Source organism: Vespa mandarinia, chromosome 1, assembly GCF_050613455.1.
Source record: "Vespa mandarinia isolate Hongniang chromosome 1, ASM5061345v1, whole genome shotgun sequence".
NCBI lineage: Eukaryota > Metazoa > Arthropoda > Insecta > Hymenoptera > Vespidae > Vespa > Vespa mandarinia.
In genome coordinates this window covers 14,943,592-14,969,137 of record NC_140810.1, presented here as the reverse complement: position 1 = coordinate 14,969,137, position 25,546 = coordinate 14,943,592, and the positions used below count along the sequence as shown (strand labels likewise).

The following is a 25,546-nucleotide window of genomic DNA, read 5'->3' as shown; positions in this document are numbered from 1 at the left end:
TTTTTATCTCCATACAATATACATTCGTATCAATGATATATTCGTATCAACGAAAGTATGTTAAATGCACAAATAATTCTCTATAAATCATTATAACTAATTTTTAGTCATATCCAAAATGTATTTTACTCCAGTTTTGCCACTAATATTGAGTGCATTTGTAATAGCTTCTTGATATTGAGAGAAAGATACAACTTTGTGTGGTGGAGCTTGTAATTTTTTATCCTTAAAGAAAAGTATTAATTCATCATACATATCTTGTCGTTTTTTTGATTCCATATTTGCCTTAGTCCATGCGGTCATCCAAAATCCTTGTAGACTTATATTCTACAATCATATATAATACAATTTAGATTTAGAAAAATATTATTAAATCTAAAAAATTTTAATGTTATATTATGTATTACTTTAAAAATAAAAATTGAAGCTGGAACAGTCACAGGTTCCCTAGACATACCACCATATGTAACCATTGTACCTCCATGTGCAAGATGTCTCATAATTTCTGTAGCACTTTGGCCACAAACACAATTAAGTGCTAATTTTGGCTGAGGTAATTTTTTATTTTTAAAAATTTGAGTCGTTCGAATTTCATTTTCAGTTAATACTTCATCAGCTCCCATGCACATTAATAGATTCTAAACAATAAAGAATAATATTAACAATCAAATAACATCTACTAGATATTTTCTTCATACCTTTAATTCTTGTAAATTTGGTCTGTCTCTGATAACATTAACAGTTCGATAATTCCATATTTTACACAATTGTATAATCAATTGTCCTACTGCTGAATTAGCTCCATTTTGTATAACAGTATCTCCAGGTTTTAAACATACAAAATCTTTAAGCATTCTATATGCAGTACATGGATTAACATTCATCATACTAGCTTCTACAATTCCAACTTCTTTTGGAATCTGAAATTTTTGCATATTTTTTGTATAATGATATACAAAATATAAATAATTTTAATTAAAGTAATAAAACTACCTTTAACAAATCTTCTGATTTATAAATTGCATGTGTTCTCCATGTTCCCAAATTAGAAGCATTGGGAATAACTCTATCCCCAATGCATAAATTTGCTACTTCAGCACCAACATCTACTATTTCTCCAATACCTTCATTTCCTGGAATGGCTGGCAATGAAGGTTTACTTGGATATTTACCTTGAATTGTATTTATATCAGCTGGATTTACAGGTGCTAATAGCCACTTCACTGCAACCTTTACAAAATATCTAGTAGTATATTACAACTATAAATCCATAATCAAAATTATAACACAAATGGGAAATATGTATGTATATATGTGGTATAGGAATGGAAGTATATATTTATATATACCTGTACGGAAGTATATATACCTGATATTTATCTGGTTTATTTATTGTTTCTTTTGTGATTTGTAATACATTCACTGGTTCACCATATTCTTTATAGAGTAATGATTTTACTGTATCAGTCATACAGACAGTACTCATATGTCGAATTGTTATAAATTTTGTCGATTGTAAAACTAATGATAGAAAATGTCGTACATATAAAACCATTGTATCTTTTTCTTTTGATAATTTTAAATACAATACTGTTTTATTTCCCTTAAATATTAACGATTACCTGTATAATTACAGTAACAATATTTTACTTTGAATGTAGGTTATAAAACAGAATTACAATTATATTTTGAAATATTAAATAATTATAAAATCGTGTAGATATTTATTATACAATAAATTATTATCGGGAAAAGTCACTATCACTGTATTTCATTTACCGTTTTTTTAACGTTTCCATCCAAATATTTTTTTTACGAGCATTTACGTACTATGTCACTAGTGACGTGTTACCAATCGTTATCAATATTATCAACTAGATTTAAAGGAAACTATTGAAATATTGAATGATCGATTATTCAATTATTAATAGATGTGATTTAGCAAATTTTAATACAGTTTAATTTAATTTAATTTTTTTATCTATAAAAAAAGAAATGAAACAAATTTACTTAAGCTCAATTTTTACTGAAGAAAATAATTTGATTGGTTTAAATTTATAAATATTTTATATATATTTATTATTTTATATATATAATTGTATAATAATACATAATATACATTTGTACAAATAATCTTTCTCTTCTAATAATAATGTTCTTTAGATAAGATATTTAATTATGTTTAGATTATGTTTTGTTTTCATAAAAAATCATATAATATTACTTTCTTTCATGACTTCTAATTTTATAAATCTTTCAAATCCTAATTTTGATAAATCTAATGTGAGAAATCGAGATTCTAAAATAAGTTCTGATATCGCTCTTCCTACTGCAGGTGCTTGCTGTATTCCATGACCACTAAAACCTGTAGCTATAAACAAATTTGGATAGTAAGGATGACGACCAATTATGCCATTCTGATCAAAAGTATTATATTCGTAATATCCAGCCCAGGAAGATTTCACCTATAAGAAGAAAATATATCATAAAATCGACCACATTGATATCGCAACATTGTATTATTTTTAAATAAAAAAATTTTGTATGTAACCTTCAAATTTTCAAAAGATTTTACTCTGTGAGCCAGAATAGGCCAAATATTTGTTTCAAAAAAGTCGTGATCTACATCTAAATCATTTGTTTTAGGTTCCTTATCTTTTTGTGGTGGTCGACCACAAATATAAGAATTGGCTAATCCGTCCCTCCTATAAAAATAATTATAAAAGTAATTTTCTTACAGCAATATAGATTGAATTTCATAAGATTAATTACCTAAAATAAGTTTGAGTGGGATCTATCGTAAGTGGAGTATTTAAACCAGGTCCATCTGGACAATGGAAACAGTAAACATATCTTTTTCTAAAAAAATACAAAAAATATAAATATATCTAATATTTCTAAAGATGCTTGCATTATATACGGTACCTTCGTTCTACAGGTAAAGGAACACTTAAAATTCCTTTGCCAATTCCAATTTCTGCTTTTTCTGCAATTTGTTGACTAGATGCACCCGCTGCAATGACAACAGCTGCAAATCTAATAGTTTCAATATTACCATTTGGCATTTGAATCTAAAAATTATCTTACATTTAAAAAAAGTTTATTCTAATGAAAGTTCATTGGAAGCATTTTAGTTGAAAAGAAACTCACAATAACTTTTTTTATATTTCTACGTGATTTGAAATCGTCTTCAGTAATAATTGATACTTTCTCAAATTCAAAACCTATAGCTTTTGCATTAATATATTCTACACCTAAAGATATTGCTTTTTTCTTGAAAGCACATAAAAATAACCAAGGATCAAACCATCCTTCTTTTTCTAATCCAAAACAACCAACTGAAATATCATCTGTATTTAACCATGGGAATCGTTCTTTTAATTGTTTTGGAGAAAGAATTATATTGTTTGCACCCAGAATATTTTGTATTTTTGAATTTTCTATTAGTGTTTCTCCACTCAATTCACTAGCTAACATTAAGTAGCCATAAGGATGAAACTGGATGTCAACCGGAGGCTCTCCTTCAATGCCTAAATAATTATTAATATTTCGTATAAACTCTGCTCCAAAAAGAGACATTTCAATATTTTCTTCAAGAGAAAACTGTTGACGTAAACCACCTACTGATAAAGTTGTTGATGCATGGCAGTACTGTTTACATAAAGCAAAAATTAATTTTAGATTATATTGAAAAGGAACATTATTGTTTCTAATATCTTACCGTAGGATCTTGCTCAATTACAACAACATGGAAATCTTTACTAATATTTTTTTTCAACCAGTAAGCTATAGAACTTCCCATTATTCCTCCACCAATTATCATTATATCGCTTCTTTGTGGTACAGTTGTAAGACACTCTTCAAGCAAATTTTTAACTCCTTTATCATCATGCCATGATTTAACTGTTATTTTTCCATTGTCTGATGGTCTTTGCATTTCCGATGGTAATTGTGTATATGTGTCATTCTGATCATTATTATTCTGTAATATTATTTGTAACAGTAACAATTCTATGAATTATTACTATGATATTACTTAAATTAAATAAATATCGAATGAAATATATATATAGCTAATGTACTATATTCACAAATTGCTAACCTATATACAATTACATAACTGAAAATTATTTTATATTTTAACAATTACCTTTTTCGAATAAGATCGTATTAATAATTGTCTCACCCGTTGATTATCAAAAATATTTATTATTGTAGCTCTTTGGGCGAAATAACGAAACATGTTCTTATGCGTTTAACAAATCAACTGTGTTATGAATTAAAAATTGTTATCTCGAAATGGAGAAAAACAAATTATATATCTATGTATTATATTAATAGTTATTAAATTAAAACATCATTTAATATATAAGATTCGCAGTAAACTGGCATCATTTTTTATCAGTTACTGCAATTAAACTTCAAAAAACAGAAAGTGGGAGAGCAATTTTTTGTTTATTTGAAATATGAGGAGCATATCTTATCAGTAAAGTATTTATCAGTAAATATTATTTAAACTTTAATTACATAATTTTGTATTGCTTTTTCACAAAAGAATACGTTATTTCATAAATAACGTATGTAACCTCAACGATAACGAACATCAAACATGCGCGTGTTACCGGAAATATGTACATATATCTATGTATGATTAAAACTGTAAATAGTGAATAGATAATGATAAAGAAGAAAAAAATAAAAATTAATAATGAGATATATTCTACAAATTTAATTTTTTGATGTGTAATTTAATTTGTGGAAAATACGATTCATATATTAGTTTATATCAAAAATATATTATTAATATTTATTTTTAATATCATGTAACATTATTTTTTTTATCTTGTTAATAAAAATTACATCAAATATTCAATACAAATTTTTAATATCTATAGATGATAGAAGAAAAAATAATATTTTATTTTATTTAAAGCAAATTACTACAAGAATTATAATGAAAAATAAATGTACATTTAATTGTATTGTAAATAGCAATTTTCAAAACATTGACATAAATCATTTATTTACAACTATTCTTCTTAATTAATATCATTTACAATAATTATAAGCATAGAATTATTTTTGCATTTCAAATATTTATAACAGTATTAAAAATACAAATATATGTTTAAGTTCGTTTGAACATATACAATGTTCTAATCAACAAGTTTTTTAGCTTATATTTAATTTTTCTTTTGTTCCACTATTTTGTTCTTACTTTACATGTCACTAAAATATTTTATGTTTTTATGATATTATTTCTATAGATCTAATTGTAAAAATGTTACACATATATATAATATTTTTATTGATATTCCAATATATGATGCTTTATGTCATATTATTTATACAAGTATTATTTCTAAAATCTTTTTTTTAATCTCAAATTTTGAAAAAATAAGTTTTATATATTTATCAAGCAAAAAATATGTAGAAAAATTGAAGAATTCTGATCAATTCACAAAGGAAGTACAAGGATAACAAAAATTTACAAAAAAACTTAAACACCATGACATTATTATTTACTAAACAGTTTCTTTATACCAAGTTGATCAATGTAAAAAATATACTTATTATTTTGTAAAAATCTTTTATTATATGCATCGATATATTGGCAAATATAGATCTTGCAGAAAAATAATATAAAATAAAATTTTCATAGTATATAAGGAGGATTACTTTCGTAAATATTATAATATAAAAGATCTGTATACTGGTAACATATTATGAACAAAAAACATGATTATCATAATCTTCATATTAAAAACGTTTCTTTATGCAGATATACAATTAAAGTAGTGTTATTTATCACTACAATGTATAATGCATATCTACATTATGTGCATAATGCTTAAAACAATTTTGTTATAAATATTCCTGCTGTGATCTATTAAAAAATACTAAATGTCTATAATACATATATGGTACAGCGCACCAAATTTCACGTATTTATAATACTATGATTTGTAAACATTAATAAGTATATAATACATATTCACATATTTTACCACAAAGAGTTTAATGAATCCAATTGAATTGAATACCATTCAATTCAACGTTCACGTATTTTCTGTTGGATTTATAAACAGAGCTGTCAGGGCAAAAAGTAGAAATACCAATCCTCCAATAATAGTCACTATATATAAACACACATCAAAATATTTTTAGTATGAGAATAATTTATATATGAGATTTATATATTTATATATGGGAACAATTTTCATAATCCAAAAAATAAAAGTTATTATTACATTTATGAAATCAGACTGCATGTTGTTCCAAATTATTATAAATCTTGTGATTAACATTTAATATTTTAATTATGATTGTTGTGTTAGAAAGATTTGGAAATGTTATAATGCACGATGAGATTATGAATAAAACTTTACCTGTTCGCACAGAAATTTTTTGTGCAATCATACGTCCACCTAATACAGCTAAGCCTGTACAAAATGAATGACCAAGAATACCACCAAATACAACTCCATAAACATCCTAAAATATATTGTTTTTTATATTTATTTAATATAAAATTATTTATAGAATTACCACATAATGAAAATCTTTCTTTCTATTTTATATATATATTATTATTATTATAAAATACCTCTCTTGCTGCAAGTATGATTGTTGTTAACTGTGAACGATCACCCCATTCTGCCAAAAAGGTGAGAGTAAATGCTTGTAAAAATATTCGAGAAAGTACCATTAATGCAGAACGCTTAGTAGTTTTCCTTATAATACCACTTTCTGGATCCTGGACTAATGTGGTTGATGTTTCTTTTTCATACTAATAAAAATAATAATTATCATATTAAACATTAATAATAAGAAAATTGATTTGTACTAGTTGCTATTAATCTTTAGAAAATAATATTTCTGAAAGATATAATAATACGGCAATGTTAACATTTTTATACCTCATCTTCTCGTTTACGTAAATCTGATTGAACTTCTTCAAGTTCTTCTTGTGCTCCTGTTGGTGACATATAATATCCGTCTCTCAACATTTTTATACCAAATAAAGCAAAAAGTACTGTTGAAATATAATACGTATAGGTACGTGGAATTATAGTTGCCGCATATCCAAATATTACTGAAAATAAAAAAAACGATATATGTCTACTGCACCAAAAGGATATCATTAAAAATTTTGACAAGATTTTATAGAAAATTTATACGGCATATTTTAAAAGAAACGTGAATATTTTCAATGGGAAAGAATACCTGATAATATAGTCATAAGAGCAAGAGCACTTATAGCTCCTATAAAAACAGTCAACCTAGGATGCTTCATTGCCATAATAGCGGCAATGAAGAAAGTTTTATCTCCTAATTCGGAAACAACAATGACAGACAGGGAAGCTACAAAAGCATGTAGGAGCCCAAGAGAGCCCTGAGGTTGAGTTGATGTTAAGTCTTCAACTTTCTAAAATTATTTATTATTATTAGACTAATTGTCATCTCATTAAACATATCTAATATTAGTTGAACTTATATCTACCATTGTAGTTGCTGTAATTTGTAATTTGTCATCATAACGGTAATCATTTTGGGCTTGTGCGTAATCAAAATTTAGATAAATGATTACAAAAGAATATAACAAGTATTTCATTGTATTATAATTTACGACAGTCATGATAATGCTATAATCTATTATCAGATACTATGCGCACATACTGTTACCGCCACATCATTGAAGCACAAATCGCAAGTCTAGACATTATTTTTTAATATAGATGTCGTGCAATTCGCATCAGTATCACCAATATATTCTCATTCAATTAAAAAGGTACACATTGAAGAGTAAAAATATCTAGATTAAAATAATTTAATCTAGTAACGATTTGTGGTAATTCTGTATCCTATCCAAATTAATTAACTATTAATTTGACTTAAACTTTTCTATTATATTGTTGAATCACAGAATGTATTTATTTAAAAAACTACGTAGTAATAGAATAAAAATATTAAGAAATATAATTAAATAATATGTACTTTAATATTATATACAAGATATATAATAAATTTAATAAGTATTTTATCAAAATCAAAGTAATCTTGTACAATTTATCTCTATAGGATCGTCGAAGTGACGACACTATCATTATCTTTTTTTTTGTATTTCTATTTTTGATGTTAACGAAAAGGCTCGTTTTCACTGCTTGTAAATTACTTGTACGAAATCATTGACAAAGTTTCATTGGTCGTTTCAATCTTGATCACGCGTCCATACCAATGTAAATTAGAAGAAGCGTACGCTTACACGCACATAAAGTTACGATCACGTCGTGATAAGTTGCTAGACGCTCGCAGTAATGGTATATGGGATCTGTTAACCTGTGATGTCGATACGTTTGTTTTTAATTTTAAAGCACTTTTATTAAAATTGGAATGGCTGGTAAAGTGTGGAATTCAGAAATATGGAAAACATGGGATAAACATGGAAAAAATGATTTGTAAGTGGTTAAAACGCTGTAGCGCCAAAAGCGCGCCTGATTAATATTGAATTGATACTCGGTACTCTCTGAGAATTGATGGTTGCAACTTATCTCTCCTGTTTCTCGCTCTTCTGAAGAGTTAATTGTCAATTAACAACTGTTTGCAGCCTCAAGCTAATCAAGCACTTATTTAAGGAAGGCAACGCAGCAGGTAAGTTACTTTATGTTTGTATGTACTTCAGATAGCCTAAAACATATTTTTATTACATCTGGAAAGCATTCCCCTCTTACAAGCATTGCACTTTTTTTTTATAATAAATATATGCTTTATAGTTCATTTTTTAAATATAATTATTGCATAAAAAATTAATTATTATATTATGCTAATTATATCAATATAATATACTGCCAAAATTTATAATGTTTTTAATTTATAGTTATATTTATTTACAAATATTGCTTATTTCTTATATTATATTATACTAATGTATTATAATATATACAATTTGTTGTGACAAAAGCATTAATATCATTTTTTTATTTTATGTTTAAAGAATGGAGAAGAGGATTGTACGAATTAATTTCAAATGGAATCCATGGAAATATAAAAAAGGATAATGTTATTGCTACATTAAGTGAAGTTACTGTAAGTAATATTTTTATATATCATAATTTTTATACTATTACAATGATTATTTTAATCTAACCAATGGTAATAACATGTACGATATATTTTCAGAATATTGATTGGGCAATACCATCGGCAATAGTAGATATATTTACTTTAATCGATGCTGAAGTTCATACTGAAGACAGAAATAATTTTTATTACATTGTAAAAGAATCTGAGAAGGTATTATAACGTGACTAAAATAATTTTCATCATTGTTGTTAAGATATAAATGACTTTTTATTACTAAGATATAAATTAATTTTATATCTTTCAGGTATTAACAGACAGAATAATAAAAGAACGTTTAGAAATTGAAACATTACAAGATGTAGGAACATTAAAAAATAGAAGTTTTCAAACAAAATTTATTAAAGTAAAAACGAAATTATAGTACGTACATATCACTAATAAAATATATTATATAAGCATAATTTTTTTGGTTGGATAACATGTTCATGTTTATACAAGTGTATAATAAAAATGCTATTTTTTTTATGTTTCATTTCATATTTCAGTTACAAACAACGAAAATTTAATTTATTTCGAGAAGAAAGCGAAGGCTATTCAAAACTTATTGTAGAATTAAATCAAGAACGTCCGGAAAGTGAAGTAGCATCAACATTAGAAATCGTGAAATCTCTGATTGGTATGGTTATTATTCACTAAAGCGTTTTCGCATAAAAAAGAATTTGGTAGAAATTAATGTTTTAATCTAAAAAAACAAATATAGCTGAAAACTCAAATATCTTTATTTCAGGATATTTCAACCTTGATCCTAATCGTGTACTTGATATTTTATTAGAAACTTTTGAAAATCGATCAGAAGCCGATGCATTTTTTATATCTTTAATTCGTTCATATATGAGCGATCAGCAAGTACTTTGTGAAGTTTTAGGATTTAAATATAGCTCTACTATCAGTGCAACTCCATTTTCCTTGCAAAAACTTACTGCGCTCATGCTTCAACATTCTGTAATACAATTGGATGATATGCTTCCTTGGCTAGTGCCAGATGATGAGACTATTATTAAAGAACACGAACAAGCAATGAAACAGGCTAAAGAATACGTTCGTAAGTTAAGTATAATTTCAACTAAAGATAAAGAAGAGGTGCCAGAAGAAAAAGAGAATCCACAGGTATTACAATATCATTCATAACACCTTTATATTATTTATTTGTTTACATAGTTTCATTGTCATGTATTTAATAGGCTAAATACGCAAGTAATCAAAAATTTGGTTTATGTGAAGCATTGTTAGAAATAGGAGCTTGGGAAGTAACACAAGCTCTTTTTAGTCGATTACCGGAACATTGTTTTACAGATCAACGTCCTATTGCATTAGCCCTATGTAAAATGATTCAAGCTCTCATAGAGCCTGTTTATCGAAAGTAAGCTTCTTAGATAATTATTTTATAATATTTACAGTTTACAAAATTTATATTGAATTTGATAATTTGTGAGTCATGATGCATTTATCTATATTTCAGATATTGCATAATATCACCTAAATTACAAGGTCGAAAAGTCCCTCCATTAAAAAATTCTCTTGCACCAAAACCAATATGTAGTTTAGAAGAAATACATGACCAATTATTACCCATGTTAATAGTTCTTGGTCCTAACTTACATCATGATCCGATTTTGTTATACAAAGTTATGAGATTATGTCATGCTGCTATCAAACAATGTCCATTAGATGCAAACAAGCAACCAGTTGACAAGAACAGTATTCTTTATTATGATGTATTAACAATACTTGATGTAGCCTTGTTACCCTCATTGTCTTTTATGGATTGTAATTGTTGTGTGGCAGAAGAATTATGGAATATTTTAAAATACTATCCATATCAAAATCGTTATTGTTTATATGCAAGATGGAAAAATGATACTCCTCTTCAACATGCAGCTCTTCTCAGAAAACGAGCAGATGCTCAGAAAAAGATTAAATCAATCATGAAAAGAGTTAGCAAAGAAACAATTAAACCTGTTGGAAGATCAATTGGTAAATTAACACATTCTTCTCCTGGGGTATTGTTTGATTATGTTCTTATACAGATTCAGTTGTACGATAATCTCATAGGTAAATATACATAAATATATTTACTTTTGGTAAAATAGAGTATTTTTTATTATAATACGAATTAAAAAGAGAACTTTTTTTTATTACAAAATGGGATATTTATAGGACCAGTTGTAGACTCATTAAAATATTTGACGAACATTTCTTATGATGTACTTGGATATTGTCTTGTGGAAGCATTAGCTGGAGCTGATAGAGATAGATTTAAACATGATGGAACCAGTATATCTTTATGGTTACAATCTCTTGCATCATTTTGTGGAGCTATTTTTAAAAAATATAATATAGAACTTACAGGTCTATTGCAATATGTAGCGAATCAACTTAAAGCACAAAAAAGGTAGCATAAATATTTTGTTTAAATGAAGAAAGTTTTTAAGAAATATTTGTATTTGTATTACCAAATTTTTTTTTACAAATTAATATTGCTTTCAGTTTAGATTTATTAATATTAAAAGAAATAGTACAAAAGATGGCAGGCATCGAAGCTGCTGAAGAAATGACAGCAGATCAACTAGATGCCATGGCTGGAGGAGATTTATTGAAAAATGAGGTAATATATTTGATCAAAAAAATAATAATTTTATAAATAAATGAAATAGTTCTTCATGTTATTTATATCTTTTTAACGTTATTTTAGGCCGGATATTTTAGTCAGGTTCGTAACACAAAAAAATCATCACAGCGTCTCAAAGAGGCTCTTGCTGAACATGATCTAGCTGTAGCTCTTTGTCTATTAATGGCACAACAAAAACATTGTGTTGTGTACAGAGAAACAGATAAATCTCACCTCAAACTTGTTGGTATGTAATTATATCTTTGAGAATCTAGACATTTGCTATAAACAATAATAGTTAACAATATTGTGTTTAAATATTATTATATATAGGAAAATTATACGACCAATGTCAGGATACATTGGTACAATTTGGTACTTTTCTGGGTTCTACAATGACAGTTGATGAATATGTAGAAAGATTACCATCTATACACTCTATGCTGCAGGACAATCACATACATGCAGATGTTGCATTTTTTCTTGCACGACCAATGTTTGCACATGCCATTAATGTAAGAAAATGTTATTGAATATTTTGCTTAACACGTTGACTCTCGATAATAAACGTTTAACAGTGTTAATATTGTTAAATTTAATGTTTCGCTTATATGATTAGTAATTGCAAATAACATAAAATATATATATATATATGTGCATCTTCAGATCAAATATGATTTTCTCCGTAAAGCTGATCCAAATTACAAGAAAATGTCTAGTGCTATAAAACAAGCTAAATATGCAGAAGCTGCACAAGCTGTAATGGCACCAGTTGCTCAATCCGTTAGACCTTTACATCCATTAAAAGTATGGGAAGATATCTCACCACAATTTCTAGTTACATTTTGGTCATTGTCTATGTATGATCTATATGTTCCTGTCGAAAGTTATCAAAGAGAAATTAATAAATTAAAGCAACTTGCTATTCAAGCTGCAGATTCCAAAGATATGGTTTGTATATGATATTCATTGTCTTACAGTGTTTTATAGAAACTAATAATTAATGTTATCTTCTTTGTTATATAGAATGCTAGCAAGGGGAAAAAAGAACAAGAAAGATACACTACTTTAATAGAGAAACTACAAGATGAAAGAAGAAAGCAAGAAGAACATGTTGAGAAAGTATTTGCATATCTTAGGTAATTGATAGAATAAAAAATAATAAGTAAAAATATGTTTAATCATGTTGAATTGATCAATTATTGATATACATAGTATATATGCACCTTATTAATACATAAATTATTTTATTAGACAAGAGAAAGATTCCTGGTTTTTATCTCGAAGTGCAAAATCCGCAAAAAATGAAACAATAACACAGTTTCTCCAATTATGTTTATTCCCTAGATGTACATTTACAACAGTAGATGCTATGTACTGTGCAAAATTTGTACACACCATTCATTCATTAAAGACTGCAAATTTTTCAACGCTTCTTTGTTATGACAGGGTAAGTAAAATTTTAGAAGTAAAGTGTTAATATTACTTTAATAAATGTTACATCACTCATTTTATCTTCCCATTTTTTCTCAGCTTTTTTGTGATATAACATATTCAGTCACTTCATGTACAGAAAATGAAGCAAACCGTTATGGTAGATTTTTATGTGCTATGTTGGAGACAGTAATGAGGTGGCATTCTGAAAGGGCTATATTTGATAAGGTAATGTACTGTATGCATGACATTGTTTTATTTGTGACATTTTTTAATATTTTTTTTCTTTTCTCTATAGGAATGTAGTAATTATCCAGGATTCGTTACTAAATTTCGTGTGAGCAATCAATTTTCTGAAGCAAATGACATGGTTGGTTTTGAAAATTATAGGCATGTATGCCATAAATGGCATTACAAAATTACAAAGGTATTTGTTATAAATGTTAATCTTCATTTAAATTTGATTTGGAGATTATCAGTTATTAATTTTTATATTTTTACAATTATTAGGCCATTGTGGTTTGTTTAGACTCTAAAGATTATGTGCAAATAAGAAATTCATTAATAATATTAATTAAAATATTGCCACATTTTCCTGTATTATCAAAACTTTCACAAATTTTGGAGCGTAAAGTTGATAAAGTAAAAGAAGAAGAACGTGGCCAACGTCAAGATTTACATATCCTAGCAACATCGTATAGCGGCCAATTAAAAGCTAGAACACCCTGTATGATACGCGAATCAGATTTTCATCATGTTGGCGATAAGGTCAGTTATTAGTTAAGGTTGTTGGTAATATGTTATTTTTGTATAATTTTTATTGTTAATCTTGAATAGAACTTTATTTACACAGGCGGGAAAAACACAGGATGCATCAAATAGTGACACAGTAGATAAAGTTAGTAATGGTATTACATCTAAAGAGATAAGTAATGGTGATACTAGAACAGAAAAAGAAAACAAAGATCAAAGAGAAAAACGTAATACAATGAACCAAGCACATCAGTAAGTTCTTCATTTTTTATTTAGTCATTAACTCATGATCTATATATATGTTAAGTGATATACTGAATTCATTTATCATCATTGCTGTGAAATCAGTCTACGTCACTGGTCAATTTGGTTGAATTTCACTGGTGCTTCTTAATCCGTGAGTATATAAAATATGTTAAACAAGAAGTTACATACATAGTAACTGCATTGTAATTAGCCTCATGACATGGACTAAATTCACAGCTTTGTTTATCATACAGACCTACGTTAGAAACCAATGATACATATTTTTGTCCCATTTTTCTTCATATCATCACACTCTATTTCAAGCAGCGAAAGTTCTGAGAAACTTCGGAAAAAGGAGGAAAATAAAGACGGTGCAGACGGAAAAGAAAAACATACTAAAAAAGAAGAATCAAAAGAAGACGATGGCATTGACAAGAAAGATCGCAAATATTATAAGGTAAATGTTTTATTGTAATATTATATCACATATATATGTTGTGCCAATATAATGTAATCATTTTTATGGATGTCTACACATGATGATTTTTTTATCATAAATATAACTCTGATTATAGGAAGAACATTACTATAGCGGTGGTGTGGATAATTTAGATAGAGATCTTTCTAGTGTATCAAATAGTAGTGCCAGTTCAGGACCAACACCAGATGGAACAGATAGAGGTTTGTATGATAAAAGTTGATTTTAATAATGCATACTGATTTTATTGAATTTGAATTAAATATAATATTAACTTTTTATTAGTAAATTGTTTAATTTATATATAAAAAAGAATATAATTTGATATAAGATACTTCAATGATTAGTTTCAGATGCCAAAAGAAGAAAACTTGAAAGTATTCCGAAGGTAAGAAATAAATGAAAATATAATATCAATACCATATCGATAAACAAATGTGTGTATTGTTAGCAGGAAGGTAGGAGAACAGAGGGTAATCTTGAAAAAAAGGAACGTTCTAGCAAAACAAAAATACGAGATGAACAAAAAGAACTTCGCAGAGAAAAAAAATTAGGACGAAAGAGGGTAAAAAATTACAACATAATTTCTAGTTTATATTTACATATTATGATTTTAATTATTAATCCAATATATTATTTGCTTTAGGATCGAGCAGAAGAATCTGTGGTAACGATTGAACAAAAACGAAGAAAAGATGATGAAAGAGGTTAGTATATAATTTTATTGGCATATATATGGCTATATACATATATGTATTTTAAACTATGTTACAGCCAAAGGAGTACATCAAAATGGAGATGTAGCAGAACACAGAGAAAAACATCATTATAGCAAGGTGAGTCAAATGTTATATTATATTTGTGTGTGTGCGCGCGCTCGTGCGTGTGTGTGTGTGTGTGTGTACAAGCTATATTATACGCCCAAATTCTTATAAAAAATATGTTTCTCAACATTTATTACATTACATAAATAATAATTTCAATAGATTATAATATTAAAAAAATATATTTAATAGTCCAAAAAATAATGGAAAAGAATTTTATTCTTTTCTGCCTTTATATTACAACATTTCTTCTATATTTTGAAAATGTAATGTATATACTTTTTGCTCATTCTTAACAAAGGTCATACATATCTTTTACATCATAACATGTAACATCCTTCAGTGATAATTTTATAATATAAATATTTAATTAACTAAGGAATTTAATAGTAAAATAATAAAATAGAAAATAGAACCTTGGAAAAGTTCTTGTATTAAGATTTCTATTTGTATCATTGAGTAATTATAAATTATTACTTATGCAATCCTATTCTATTCTAGTCCTATTATAATTTTATTCAGAGGTAGTATAAATATTATGTATAAGATTATAAATAGTATTAATATATTTATATAGCTTATTTATATATAAATTAAAATATATAAATATATATATGTATGTATATATATATATATATAAAATACGTGTAGTGCACAATTCAAGTGCATAATATAAAACTATCTTTCTCGTCTTTTTTGCATTTTTTCACTCACAGTGAACATCATGAAATGTACTCAAGTACTTTTCTGTGTAGCCCTTGAATATTTTTGGGGAGATTTATTTGCAATGATTCCAATCTAATAAAAGGATTAAAAAATATCATTTTATTATTTATTTAAAAAAAATTTCATAAAGGAGTAAGTTCACATTTGTCTAGTTTTGTGTACTAAAAGTAAAATTATTATCATTTTTCTAACCTTGTTACTTGGCCCCTTAGTTGATAAAGACGTCCACTTCGAGTATATTGAAAAGATGAAACAGGAGACAGTAGCAAAGACGAGAAAACATAGGTGATACTATCAAGTACCCAATGTTAATCGCAGAAGTCACAAGGCATATAGGACATTTATCCATCAATATATTTTCAGGAAAAATCTCCATATACAAAGGAACGTACGCATGAACGCGAAGGACGAGAGAATAGAGACAAACAATATCCTTTTTATACAAACATATAAACTATATATGTATTAGTAGTTCAGAATTTTTTCAGAAAAAAAAAATATTTTAATAATTTAAATAGATATTTATCCTTAACAAAAACTTACTAGGAGGAGTTCAGATCCCAAACGAAGATGATGCACGGCAACAGAAAAAATGTTGATTTAACATTTTATATATTACGTTTGATGTTGCATGTAATTAAAGTAGAATTCGTCATAATAAAGAAAAAATAGTGGATAATTTGTATATTACGTTAACGTCCGATTTTATAAAATAAACTATTTCTCAATCAATTCATATTCTTCAATGTGCTCTTGCACTTGAATGTAACTTAATCATTTCTTACGAAAAAAAAATTGTTCACCACAAGTTTGTACTGATGTGTTAGTTGCTAAACAAATGTGAAAATTGCTTTGATATCCGATAAAAGTAATATATACTTATCAAGTACTTATTGTCTGATAATATTATAGCCAATAGAATAATTAAAACAAATAAATTTATAGTAAAACTTTTATCTTTTTACTTATTTGATGAAAATATAATACTGTATATATATATAAATGATATAACCTAATAAATGTATAATATTGTGTTGGTGTAATCAACTATCTGTACAAAATAAATTATCATTGACACTTTTGGACATACAATCTAAAATGTGTATAATATATATTATAATTAAGTAGCAATACAATTATAGTAAAACCTATCAGCTTTTATACTTTCTTCTTCTAAACGTTTCAGACGTAATTTAGCGTCTTGCAAAATATCCTCAGTGGAACTGCTTTCACTGACGATAGTATTAGTATATACAGTTTTTTTTGGTATTACAGTATCTTCGATTAATGTAGATCTTGACTGATGAATTTCTTCTAATCTACGGGATAGCTGAATCGCATACTGCGTTAATTCATCTATCTTTAATTGCTGACCATGTAAAAGTTTAACTAATTCTTTCTTCTCTTCATTAAATTGTACATCTTTATTTTTATCACCCAAATCATTACTAGAACTTGTTTGTATTCCTGTATCTCTTAACTCATAATTGGAAGAAAAGCCTTTCTTTGTTATAGCAAGTTCTTCTTGCAATTTTTCCAAGTCACGTTCATAATTTTTATACATATCTTGTTTTTTTTTAAATCTGTGAATAATTCTATTATTGCTTATCAAACTTTTATGAGTTAAATTATTAAACGAATCTAATATTTAAGGAATATTACCTTTCATTTTCTAATAATAATGCATTATGTTTAAAAGATAATTCAATTTCTTTTTGAAACAAATCTTGCTCTTCTTTCTGTTTTTTTTCTTTTAATTGTTGTTCTTTTAAAGTAACCATATACATTAGTTCCTAAAAAAAAGCATAATGCATACGGGAAAGATAAATATAAGATGTTATTTTTAATTAGATTCTATACCTGTGCTTTTTCTAGTTTTCCATTCAAAGAAATAAGTTGCTCTTCAATAATAACAGCACGATTTTTTAATCCAAGTTCTTTTTCTTTTAATTGAGCATCAAAAATTTGTTTTTGCCTAAATATTTTCTTTTTTATAGACCTTAATCTTTCTATGTCCGTACTTGGTTGGAAAAAAGTATCTGTTTGCGTTTCTTTTGTACTCATTGACGTAGCTTTTTTAAAACTTTGAATTTTGTTTAAATCCAATGAACAAAATGATATACATTTTAATATACATAAAAGTAATGGTGCATCATTATTTATATATTCTGACATAATATACTGTCCTTCAGGATCACTTGGTCTAATTCCTAAAGTCTCTAATGTATGATATATATAATCCTTTTGTAATTTTTGTCTACTATGTTGTTTTTTATCATCGTAACTATCAGGTATTTGATTATCGAACTGTATTAAAAGTGGAGCTTCGCTAGCAAATACTGATAAAGTATAAGCATAATTAACATTAAATAAATACTCTGCTACAAGAAAGTCAAAAACATATTGTTTCGCTGGTTTCGGTTTACTACAGTAATCCTTTAAAGATAAATCTTTGTACTTTAAAGCATTTACTAAATTTTTACGAAGATGTGTTCTTATATTTGATATAATACCACATCTTTCAAACCTAAAAGTATAAAATTATAAAAGTAAATAAAAATGAACAACAAATATAACATGATTATGTATATATTTATCGTAATAAACATACCATGTATATACAGCGTCAGAATATTTACTATCCATGATATAAATAATATACGAATCAGGAGCAGCAAAAAATTAATACAAATATTTGTGAATAAAGCAGAACTATACCGTTATTTAAAGGTTTAATTATTGTTTATGTTCCGGCAGTAATTACCAGTGGTCAAACTTTGATGACTCTAACGAGATATCGAATTTGATATCGATATTATCGATATATTTTTTATTATCGAAAATATAATAAAATATAGACCAATCAAAGGTTTCCCTATATACACAATCGAAAAAAATATGTATAATGGAATGTGAGTATATAATACAGTTATAATGTACTAACCAAATCAATAATTAACAATCAGATGCAATATACTAGACAATAATTAACTATTATTTTCAGGATGTTATTATATCTATTTATTCATGTTTCATATCAAAAAATGCTGATTGGTCAGATTTTATAGTAAAAGAACCAATTATACGATACAAATGTAAACGTTTCGTATAAAAAAATGTTTCAAGAATTTCACGTTTAATATAAATAAAATATAATTTTTGTAAATGAAATCAATATCTTATATCGTATCTAAACACTAAAATTACGTATAATCATAAAATATTGATATTATAAAAAAGCGTTTATTAACATTGCGTTGTTATTTATTCATAAGTGGCACATAATTCTTAGGTTTCACCTTTCATCGATTACAAACATAAATATCTGACGCTAGAACAATACAAGCGACTACATTCGCATAAACTCATAAGAACGATTAATATAAATACCGCATGTCACTTTAATGATAATGCAAGAGGATATTTTTCTTTAAATTCCATTAGACGTTGGCTAACCTGCGAGCAGCCTATTCCTAATCAACGGTAGTAGAGAGTGGCACCACCTATAATAGAAATATGATCTAACCTTTTTAATGATCAGGAAATAATACCAATGATTTGTCACGATTGAAAGGAGAGTACGTGTAAAAAATGAAAAGATAAAATCTCCTTTTCGACAGTAAACGAAAGATAAGAACGATGGTGATAATCAATAAAGAGAAAATGATTCGCTTTTAAGCGCAAGTTTTCCCGCCTTTTCCACGAGCAGACATTTTATCGAGGGTTAAAAAGAAACGCATCAAAACATAAAAGGTCGGCGCTGATTGGCTTACTTTTTGCGGCTTATCTGAAATAAGCCAATCGTAATGAAGATTTTCCCTGTACACTTCCATATGCCGCACAAGTAAGCGTGGGGTCGCGATATTCGAAGCTGAGAATCCTTTTAGCTGTATAGAGGACAGTTCAGGTAAGAAAAATCCAAATATTTTTCTTCGTAGGCGTTGACAGATTTCGGCGTCGCGCCATTGACGAGCGTAAGGATCGTGAGTGTACGACGATCACGATACGAGCTGGCGTACTACAAGGTGGCATCGCCTTCCGTTTTTGTGCGTACACCTTTTATTTTCTACACACAACTCGATCGTAGCAAATGGCTGCCCCCCGGGAGAGAGGAATGATGCGTGTTTAGGCTGTGTCGCGATCACGACGTGTGTTTCTCGTCCCGTCCGATCCTCGTCCTCGTTTTATCGAAGGGCGTTAGGACGTTTGTGATGCTCCGGAAGGCTAGGAAAGAGAGAAATGAGAGATCAAGAGCACACGGTGCACCGTGCGTGAACGAGGACGACCGGTGGTGCGCGAAACGCGTCGCGACGACGCGCGTCCTCGCGCTCGCTCTCTTTCTCTACCTCTCTTGCACATACACTCGTACACACCCACACACATACACAAGCACGTACATGCATTCTCTCTCTCTCTTTCTCTCTCTCTACTCCTCCCCCGCTTCCTAATATCTCTTTTATCGGTCGCTTTTCTAAATGAATCTCGCAAACACGTTCACTGTGGATGTACGACAACTCTTGTCGTCATCGTAATCATCATCGTCGTCATTGCCGTCATTGTCGTCATCGTCGTACATCGCGCCTCTCGCCATAGAAACGATCGGTGGGACCGCCTCTATTTGCAACGTGCATATAAGCCGTTTATACGCCACGTAAGAAATGGTGTGTGTGCGTATATATATATATGTGTGTATTACGTGCCTATGTATGAAATTCGCGGCACTTGCCGTATATTATTGTCGTGCGTCTATGTTGTGTTTTTGTTTTCCTTCGCGAGATCAACGAGATCTGCACGTTGCACCTAATTGAACGTCGATCTTTCCTTTCTTGTCTTTAAAATCTTTCAATTCAACTTAATAGAAAAAATTACTAAAGATTTAACGCGATCCCTCCAATCACGTAGCATCTTTTTTCGACTTTCCTTTTTTTTCGTCCTCATGTTTTTTACAAGTCGTGTGTCTCTCTCGTGATTCGTCAGTCCTCGTTCTTTTTTTTTCTTCGTTATCGATTAGTAGATTAGCCTTTTGTCTTTCTTTAACAAGTTAAGACAAAATAAAAGGTTGTGTTACGATTTATGATTCGCTAAGATGACACGAGAACTACGAGAAGGAGAGAGATAAAGAGAAGGAAACATCGTATATAGAAAATTTACACGTAAGCGTTGTTTTTCGCTACGTGCGCGCCATGCTGAGGGACTATATGTATATTACGTCGTATCGACGAATCTAATAGTGTAGTAGTAGTGTAATAGTAGAATAGTTACGTAGTATAGTATAGTAATAGTAATGTAGTAGTACTAGGATAGCGTAGTAGTAATAATATAGTTGTGTACTAGTAGTAAGATAGTGTAGTAGTAATGTAGTAGTAATAGAAGTGTAGTAGAGTACTACGATAAATGATATTTTACTTGACTTTTTCTCCGTTAAGAACAAGAGCGCACGCTATTTTATTACATCCTTACCGGTCATTGATATAGCAGTTTTAACGTCTTCGTTCGCGTCTTGTTCACGTATCAAACGCGACAAAGTTGATCATTCGAAATAGAAATAGAGAATGGAGGGAAAGAGAAAGAGAATGTATGTATGTGTACATAGAAGTGAGAGGAGAGTGAGAAAGAGAGAAAGGAGATAGAAAAGGGGAGAGGCATATGACGCGTTCGTCGTGAAAATGCTTATTACGCATCATTTTTGGGGGGAAATGATCTCACATACACACCACAAAGTTACGATACACATGCAATCGTTTTCTTTAGCAACATCGTGCTGTCAGTTCTGCTTCAGCGCGGATTCGATTATCTTGCAACGGTTATACGTTTCCATTAGTTTCTTCTTTTCTTGGTTAGAATCGGAATCGCGTTATCGATAAAATTTTGTTTTTCTCTCTCTTGTTTACGTCTCTCTCTCTCTCTCTCTCTCTCTCTCTCTCTCTCTCTCTCTCTCTCTCTCTCTCTCTCTCTCTCTCTCTCTCCCCCGTCCCTCCCTCGCTCCCCCCTTTTGTTTCTTATTAAATTCACTTTCATAATACATAACGTATGCGTCTTAAAAAATAATACACAAAAGTTGTTCGCCGCCGCGCCTGTCGTCTTTATTAATCGTCGTAACTATAACTACGGGAAGGATCTTTCTACGTTTGTATCACGCTCAAAAGCGTGTCTAATATGTAGTATTATGCGAGATGTTTGACGCGAATCTCGTCGTAGTCGTCGTAGCCTCCTCTTACGCAACAGGTCGCGTGAATATAAATACAAACAGTTCGGATAAAAGTTGAGAGAAGCCGAATTTTCTCACGTGTTCTCGCCAAATATATTTCAAGGGAAAGACGCAGAGAAAGAGAGAGAGAGAGACAGAGAGAGGAGAGAAAGAGAGAGAAGACAACGAATAGAAAGAGAAAGGGAGAAAGGCTGAAAGGGAGATAGAAAAAAAACCACCTTCAAGGCAGACCGTGCATTTCTAACAAGGGAAATGTCTGTGACGTTTAATGTACGTCTACTAAGGTTCTTTGGTTTATGTGTGTTGTTTTCTTTGTTTTAGTTTTTATTTTCTTTATTATCTTTATAACGTTTTTTTTCCCTCTCTATCTTTATCTCATAGGACAGAGTTATCTTATTTAAATTTGTTGAATGATGTATTCACTGCCTTTTTTTTATATCGATATATGCATTGATTGATATATACTTGATTTCTTTCAAAGAGGATATCAATACTTCTCTTTATTTTACATCTAATAATAAAGAATACGAAATTAGGTTAGTTTACGTATATATATGTATGTATGTATGTACGTATGTATGATGTATGTATATGTATATATACATGCATATATGTATATATGATTACTATATTTTATTGTATCAAATATTTTTGTTTCGTGACTCCAAACAAAATAATGACTTAAACGATATATCGAATTTATTCCTATGAGATTTTATTATGGTTTTCTTTTTTCTTTTCTTTTCTGCATTATACTTTTATTTTATTTTTATTCCCTTTCCTTTTCACACATACAATAGTAAGAATATAATAGCTTACGAATATATTCATATTTTCTGTTACCTTGACAAAACACGTAAGACGCAATTACGCAAAGTTTTTACTATTTCTTGATGAAATATATATACATATATTTCGTCACGCTTGTGATATACTAATTATTTGGAATTTTTAATGCAATCTGATTACTAACGTAAACACACCTCTCTCTCTCTCTCTCTCTCTCTCTCTCTCTCTCTCTCTCTCTCTCTCACACACACACACACACACACGTAACAATATTTACATAGCAACGACGACGACGATGATGACGACTGTGACTTCGGAATAACACAATTTCGTAAGATCGAGTTTAATTAAACGAGAAAAAAATGAAGATGGCAGAGCGATCATCGAATAAGAAATTTGTAAACTGAAATTCTAATTAGTCTCGTAGAATCACCACATCATTTTTTCTCGTACAAGAAAAGTTAAACGTTATGGCACTCTAGAGATAGAGAATGAGATAGAATGAGAGAAAGAGAGAGACTCCTCGTGACATTTTCCAATTATGATTCTTTTCGTGTCATCGTTGTAATTAAGTGGTACTATTACTCTGATACGCGATGTTGTAAGCCTTTATAACGCCTTGACCGAGAACAGACGTTAGAAGGTCTAGACGATGCTATATTCGTTCCTTTTAAATTTTAGTTTTATATCTTTGAGAGAGAGAGAGAAAGAAAGAGAGAGAGAGAGATTTATTCGGTGACAAAGTGCTTATTCATGGTACACGTGCCAACGTTCCGTACGTTAATGTTCCTTTCTTTATATGCACAATTACTAACCTATAAACAATATATTTTTTCTTTTTTTTTTCACGTCTTGTTTTTATTCAATACTCGTCAGATCACAAGTTTATGAGAATTAACGCGTGCGCGCTCACACACACACACATACACACACAAGAATAGTACTATAAAAAAATGATAAAACTCTTTAAACTATTTTTAATATTATAATAAGAATGTGTATACTAAAAATAGAATACTAAATTCTATCGATTTCAACGCATACATATAATATTTCGGCAAACACCGCATCGGCAAATCGATACGTAGTAGGTACGTTCCAAGTAGAAAACCGGTTCCCCGCTATATACTAAAGTAAGTTGAAAAACAATGAGAGATACAAAAAGGAATCGCGCCAAGCGTAAATGTTGAAGCACATTAATTTATTACTCGTGCCATAGACGGCCTCATAATCTTTTTTTTCCGCTCTCTTTTCTTTTTGTTTCCTTTTCTTTTCTATATGATTATATAAAAACAGAAAATCTTATTAATCGTTTGATATTATTAATGTAAATTAGTACGAGCGTGAAAGAGACGAAAAAAAAAAGAATATAAGAAGCTTTCTCCTATGAAGTTTTCAAAGAGAAAAATTTGAACAAATTATTTGTGAATTATTATACAAGTTAGAAAAGTTAAATCGAATTGATCTTTATAATCCAATATAGGATTTAACGTTAATAAGATCGTTAGAAGAAGTGGTTTATTTCATTTCCTGTATGTTTAACTTTTGTTCCATTTAATACGCCGCGTGATATATAATCGAATATTTACTAATTATTTTCTTCAAAAAGATGATGAAAAATATTAATATATGAAAGGGTGACACGGGCGATTATAGTCGAAGAGCAAAGATTTAAAGAATATTATTAATTGTAAAGGAATAAAACGGCTTTCGAACAGTGGCGTGTATGTCCTTTTCAAAGGACCACGGTTAAAATATATATAAATCGTTTTTTGTGTTGCAGATTAGTCGCAGCTGCCTAATACTTTCCTCCTTCGTAGATTAGCATTTCCCGTTATAAACGGTCATGGGCGAAGTATGGCGAGTTATACAGAGAAACATACATATATCTATAATGAACTTTATATCTAATGAGTTAAATATCTTTCCTAACATGAAACGCGATATTTTGAGGAGAAAATCATAATAATATCGAAAGTATATATATGTTGTAATATATATATGTATATAGTAATAATAATGTCAAGTATACGTAGAAAAATATTTTTATGGAATATTCAAAGAACATTCGGTTAGATTGTTGGTCGGTTGGTTGGTTGGTTTGTTGGTTGCTTGGTTTGTTGGTTGGTTGGTTGGTTGGTTAGTTGGTTAGTTGGTGGTCGGTCGGTTTGAAGGAACGCGAGTTAAAAGATAAAACGAATTTACACAAAGCGGTGCAAAAGTTTTTTACACACACACACACGCACACACATATTATATGTCTTGCGAGTTATATTAGACTTTTCGCAAAGGTTTCTTGATTTACTGTGTGTACCCATGCGCTTTAACTTTTATGT

The 25,546-nt window shown here is 28.9% G+C and overlaps 5 protein-coding genes across 14 annotated transcripts; 1 reads left to right on the top strand and 4 right to left on the bottom strand.

The window, feature by feature from the left end:
- Positions 1-96: 96 nt before the first annotated feature.
- On the bottom strand, positions 97-1,926 carry LOC118443678 (enoyl-[acyl-carrier-protein] reductase, mitochondrial). Of its 4 annotated transcripts, none has more exons than XM_035871027.2 (6): positions 1,780-1,926; positions 1,370-1,622; positions 994-1,230; positions 699-920; positions 408-638; positions 97-327 (listed from the first exon to the last, which is right to left on the bottom strand). In XM_035871027.2, the coding sequence occupies exons 2-6, from the start codon at positions 1,553-1,555 to the stop codon at positions 97-99; spliced, it is 1,107 nt and encodes a 368-aa protein (XP_035726920.1). In that variant the 5' UTR covers positions 1,556-1,622; positions 1,780-1,926. The 4 variants fall into 4 exon arrangements, with proteins under 4 accessions (XP_035726920.1, XP_085516478.1, XP_085516437.1 ...); XM_085660352.1 differs by having other exon boundaries at positions 1,370-1,521; positions 1,780-1,880; XM_085660311.1 differs by lacking the exon at positions 1,780-1,926 and adding an exon at positions 1,623-1,770 and having other exon boundaries at positions 1,370-1,521.
- A 196-nt stretch (positions 1,927-2,122) lies between these two features.
- On the bottom strand, positions 2,123-4,399 carry LOC118443789 (FAD-dependent oxidoreductase domain-containing protein 1). The gene is made up of 7 exons (XM_035871262.2): positions 4,151-4,399; positions 3,722-3,982; positions 3,151-3,651; positions 2,926-3,071; positions 2,773-2,859; positions 2,552-2,705; positions 2,123-2,465 (listed from the first exon to the last, which is right to left on the bottom strand). The coding sequence occupies exons 1-7, from the start codon at positions 4,241-4,243 to the stop codon at positions 2,211-2,213; spliced, it is 1,497 nt and encodes a 498-aa protein (XP_035727155.2). The 5' UTR covers positions 4,244-4,399; the 3' UTR covers positions 2,123-2,210.
- Positions 4,400-5,608: 1,209 nt separating this feature from the next.
- On the bottom strand, positions 5,609-7,666 carry LOC118443840 (putative divalent cation/proton antiporter TMEM165). The gene is made up of 6 exons (XM_035871377.2): positions 7,505-7,666; positions 7,228-7,429; positions 6,921-7,096; positions 6,608-6,790; positions 6,390-6,495; positions 5,609-6,136 (listed from the first exon to the last, which is right to left on the bottom strand). The coding sequence occupies exons 1-6, from the start codon at positions 7,637-7,639 to the stop codon at positions 6,060-6,062; spliced, it is 879 nt and encodes a 292-aa protein (XP_035727270.1). The 5' UTR covers positions 7,640-7,666; the 3' UTR covers positions 5,609-6,059.
- A 598-nt stretch (positions 7,667-8,264) lies between these two features.
- Positions 8,265-17,116, top strand: tho2 (THO complex subunit 2-like protein). 7 transcript variants are annotated; one of them, XR_004838800.2, is made up of 29 exons: positions 8,265-8,459; positions 8,609-8,652; positions 8,996-9,087; positions 9,181-9,294; positions 9,389-9,504; positions 9,630-9,760; positions 9,872-10,251; positions 10,326-10,504; positions 10,604-11,196; positions 11,302-11,536; positions 11,632-11,749; positions 11,837-11,999; positions 12,086-12,267; positions 12,419-12,703; positions 12,779-12,891; positions 13,007-13,202; positions 13,286-13,414; positions 13,485-13,613; positions 13,697-13,954; positions 14,040-14,191; positions 14,510-14,642; positions 14,761-14,866; positions 15,011-15,051; positions 15,115-15,228; positions 15,310-15,370; positions 15,438-15,499; positions 16,426-16,498; positions 16,577-16,641; positions 16,757-17,116. XR_004838800.2 is itself a non-coding variant. In XM_035871371.2 (28 exons), exons 1-28 carry the CDS (start codon positions 8,395-8,397, stop codon positions 16,785-16,787), a joined length of 4,275 nt encoding a protein of 1,424 aa, XP_035727264.1. In that variant the 5' UTR covers positions 8,266-8,394; the 3' UTR covers positions 16,788-17,115. The 7 variants fall into 7 exon arrangements, 6 of the variants coding, with proteins under 6 accessions (XP_035727264.1, XP_035727260.1, XP_035727262.1 ...); XM_035871371.2 differs by lacking the exon at positions 16,426-16,498 and having other exon boundaries at positions 8,266-8,459; positions 14,513-14,642; positions 15,017-15,051; positions 15,118-15,228; positions 16,757-17,115; XM_035871367.2 differs by lacking the exon at positions 16,426-16,498 and having other exon boundaries at positions 8,266-8,459; positions 14,513-14,642; positions 16,757-17,114.
- An 87-nt stretch (positions 17,117-17,203) lies between these two features.
- On the bottom strand, positions 17,204-19,233 carry LOC118443838 (uncharacterized). Its single transcript, XM_035871373.2, has 4 exons — positions 18,825-19,233; positions 18,074-18,740; positions 17,876-18,006; positions 17,204-17,796 (listed from the first exon to the last, which is right to left on the bottom strand). Exons 1-4 carry the CDS (start codon positions 18,857-18,859, stop codon positions 17,334-17,336), a joined length of 1,296 nt encoding a protein of 431 aa, XP_035727266.2. The 5' UTR covers positions 18,860-19,233; the 3' UTR covers positions 17,204-17,333.
- Between the last annotated feature and the right edge of the window lie 6,313 nt (positions 19,234-25,546).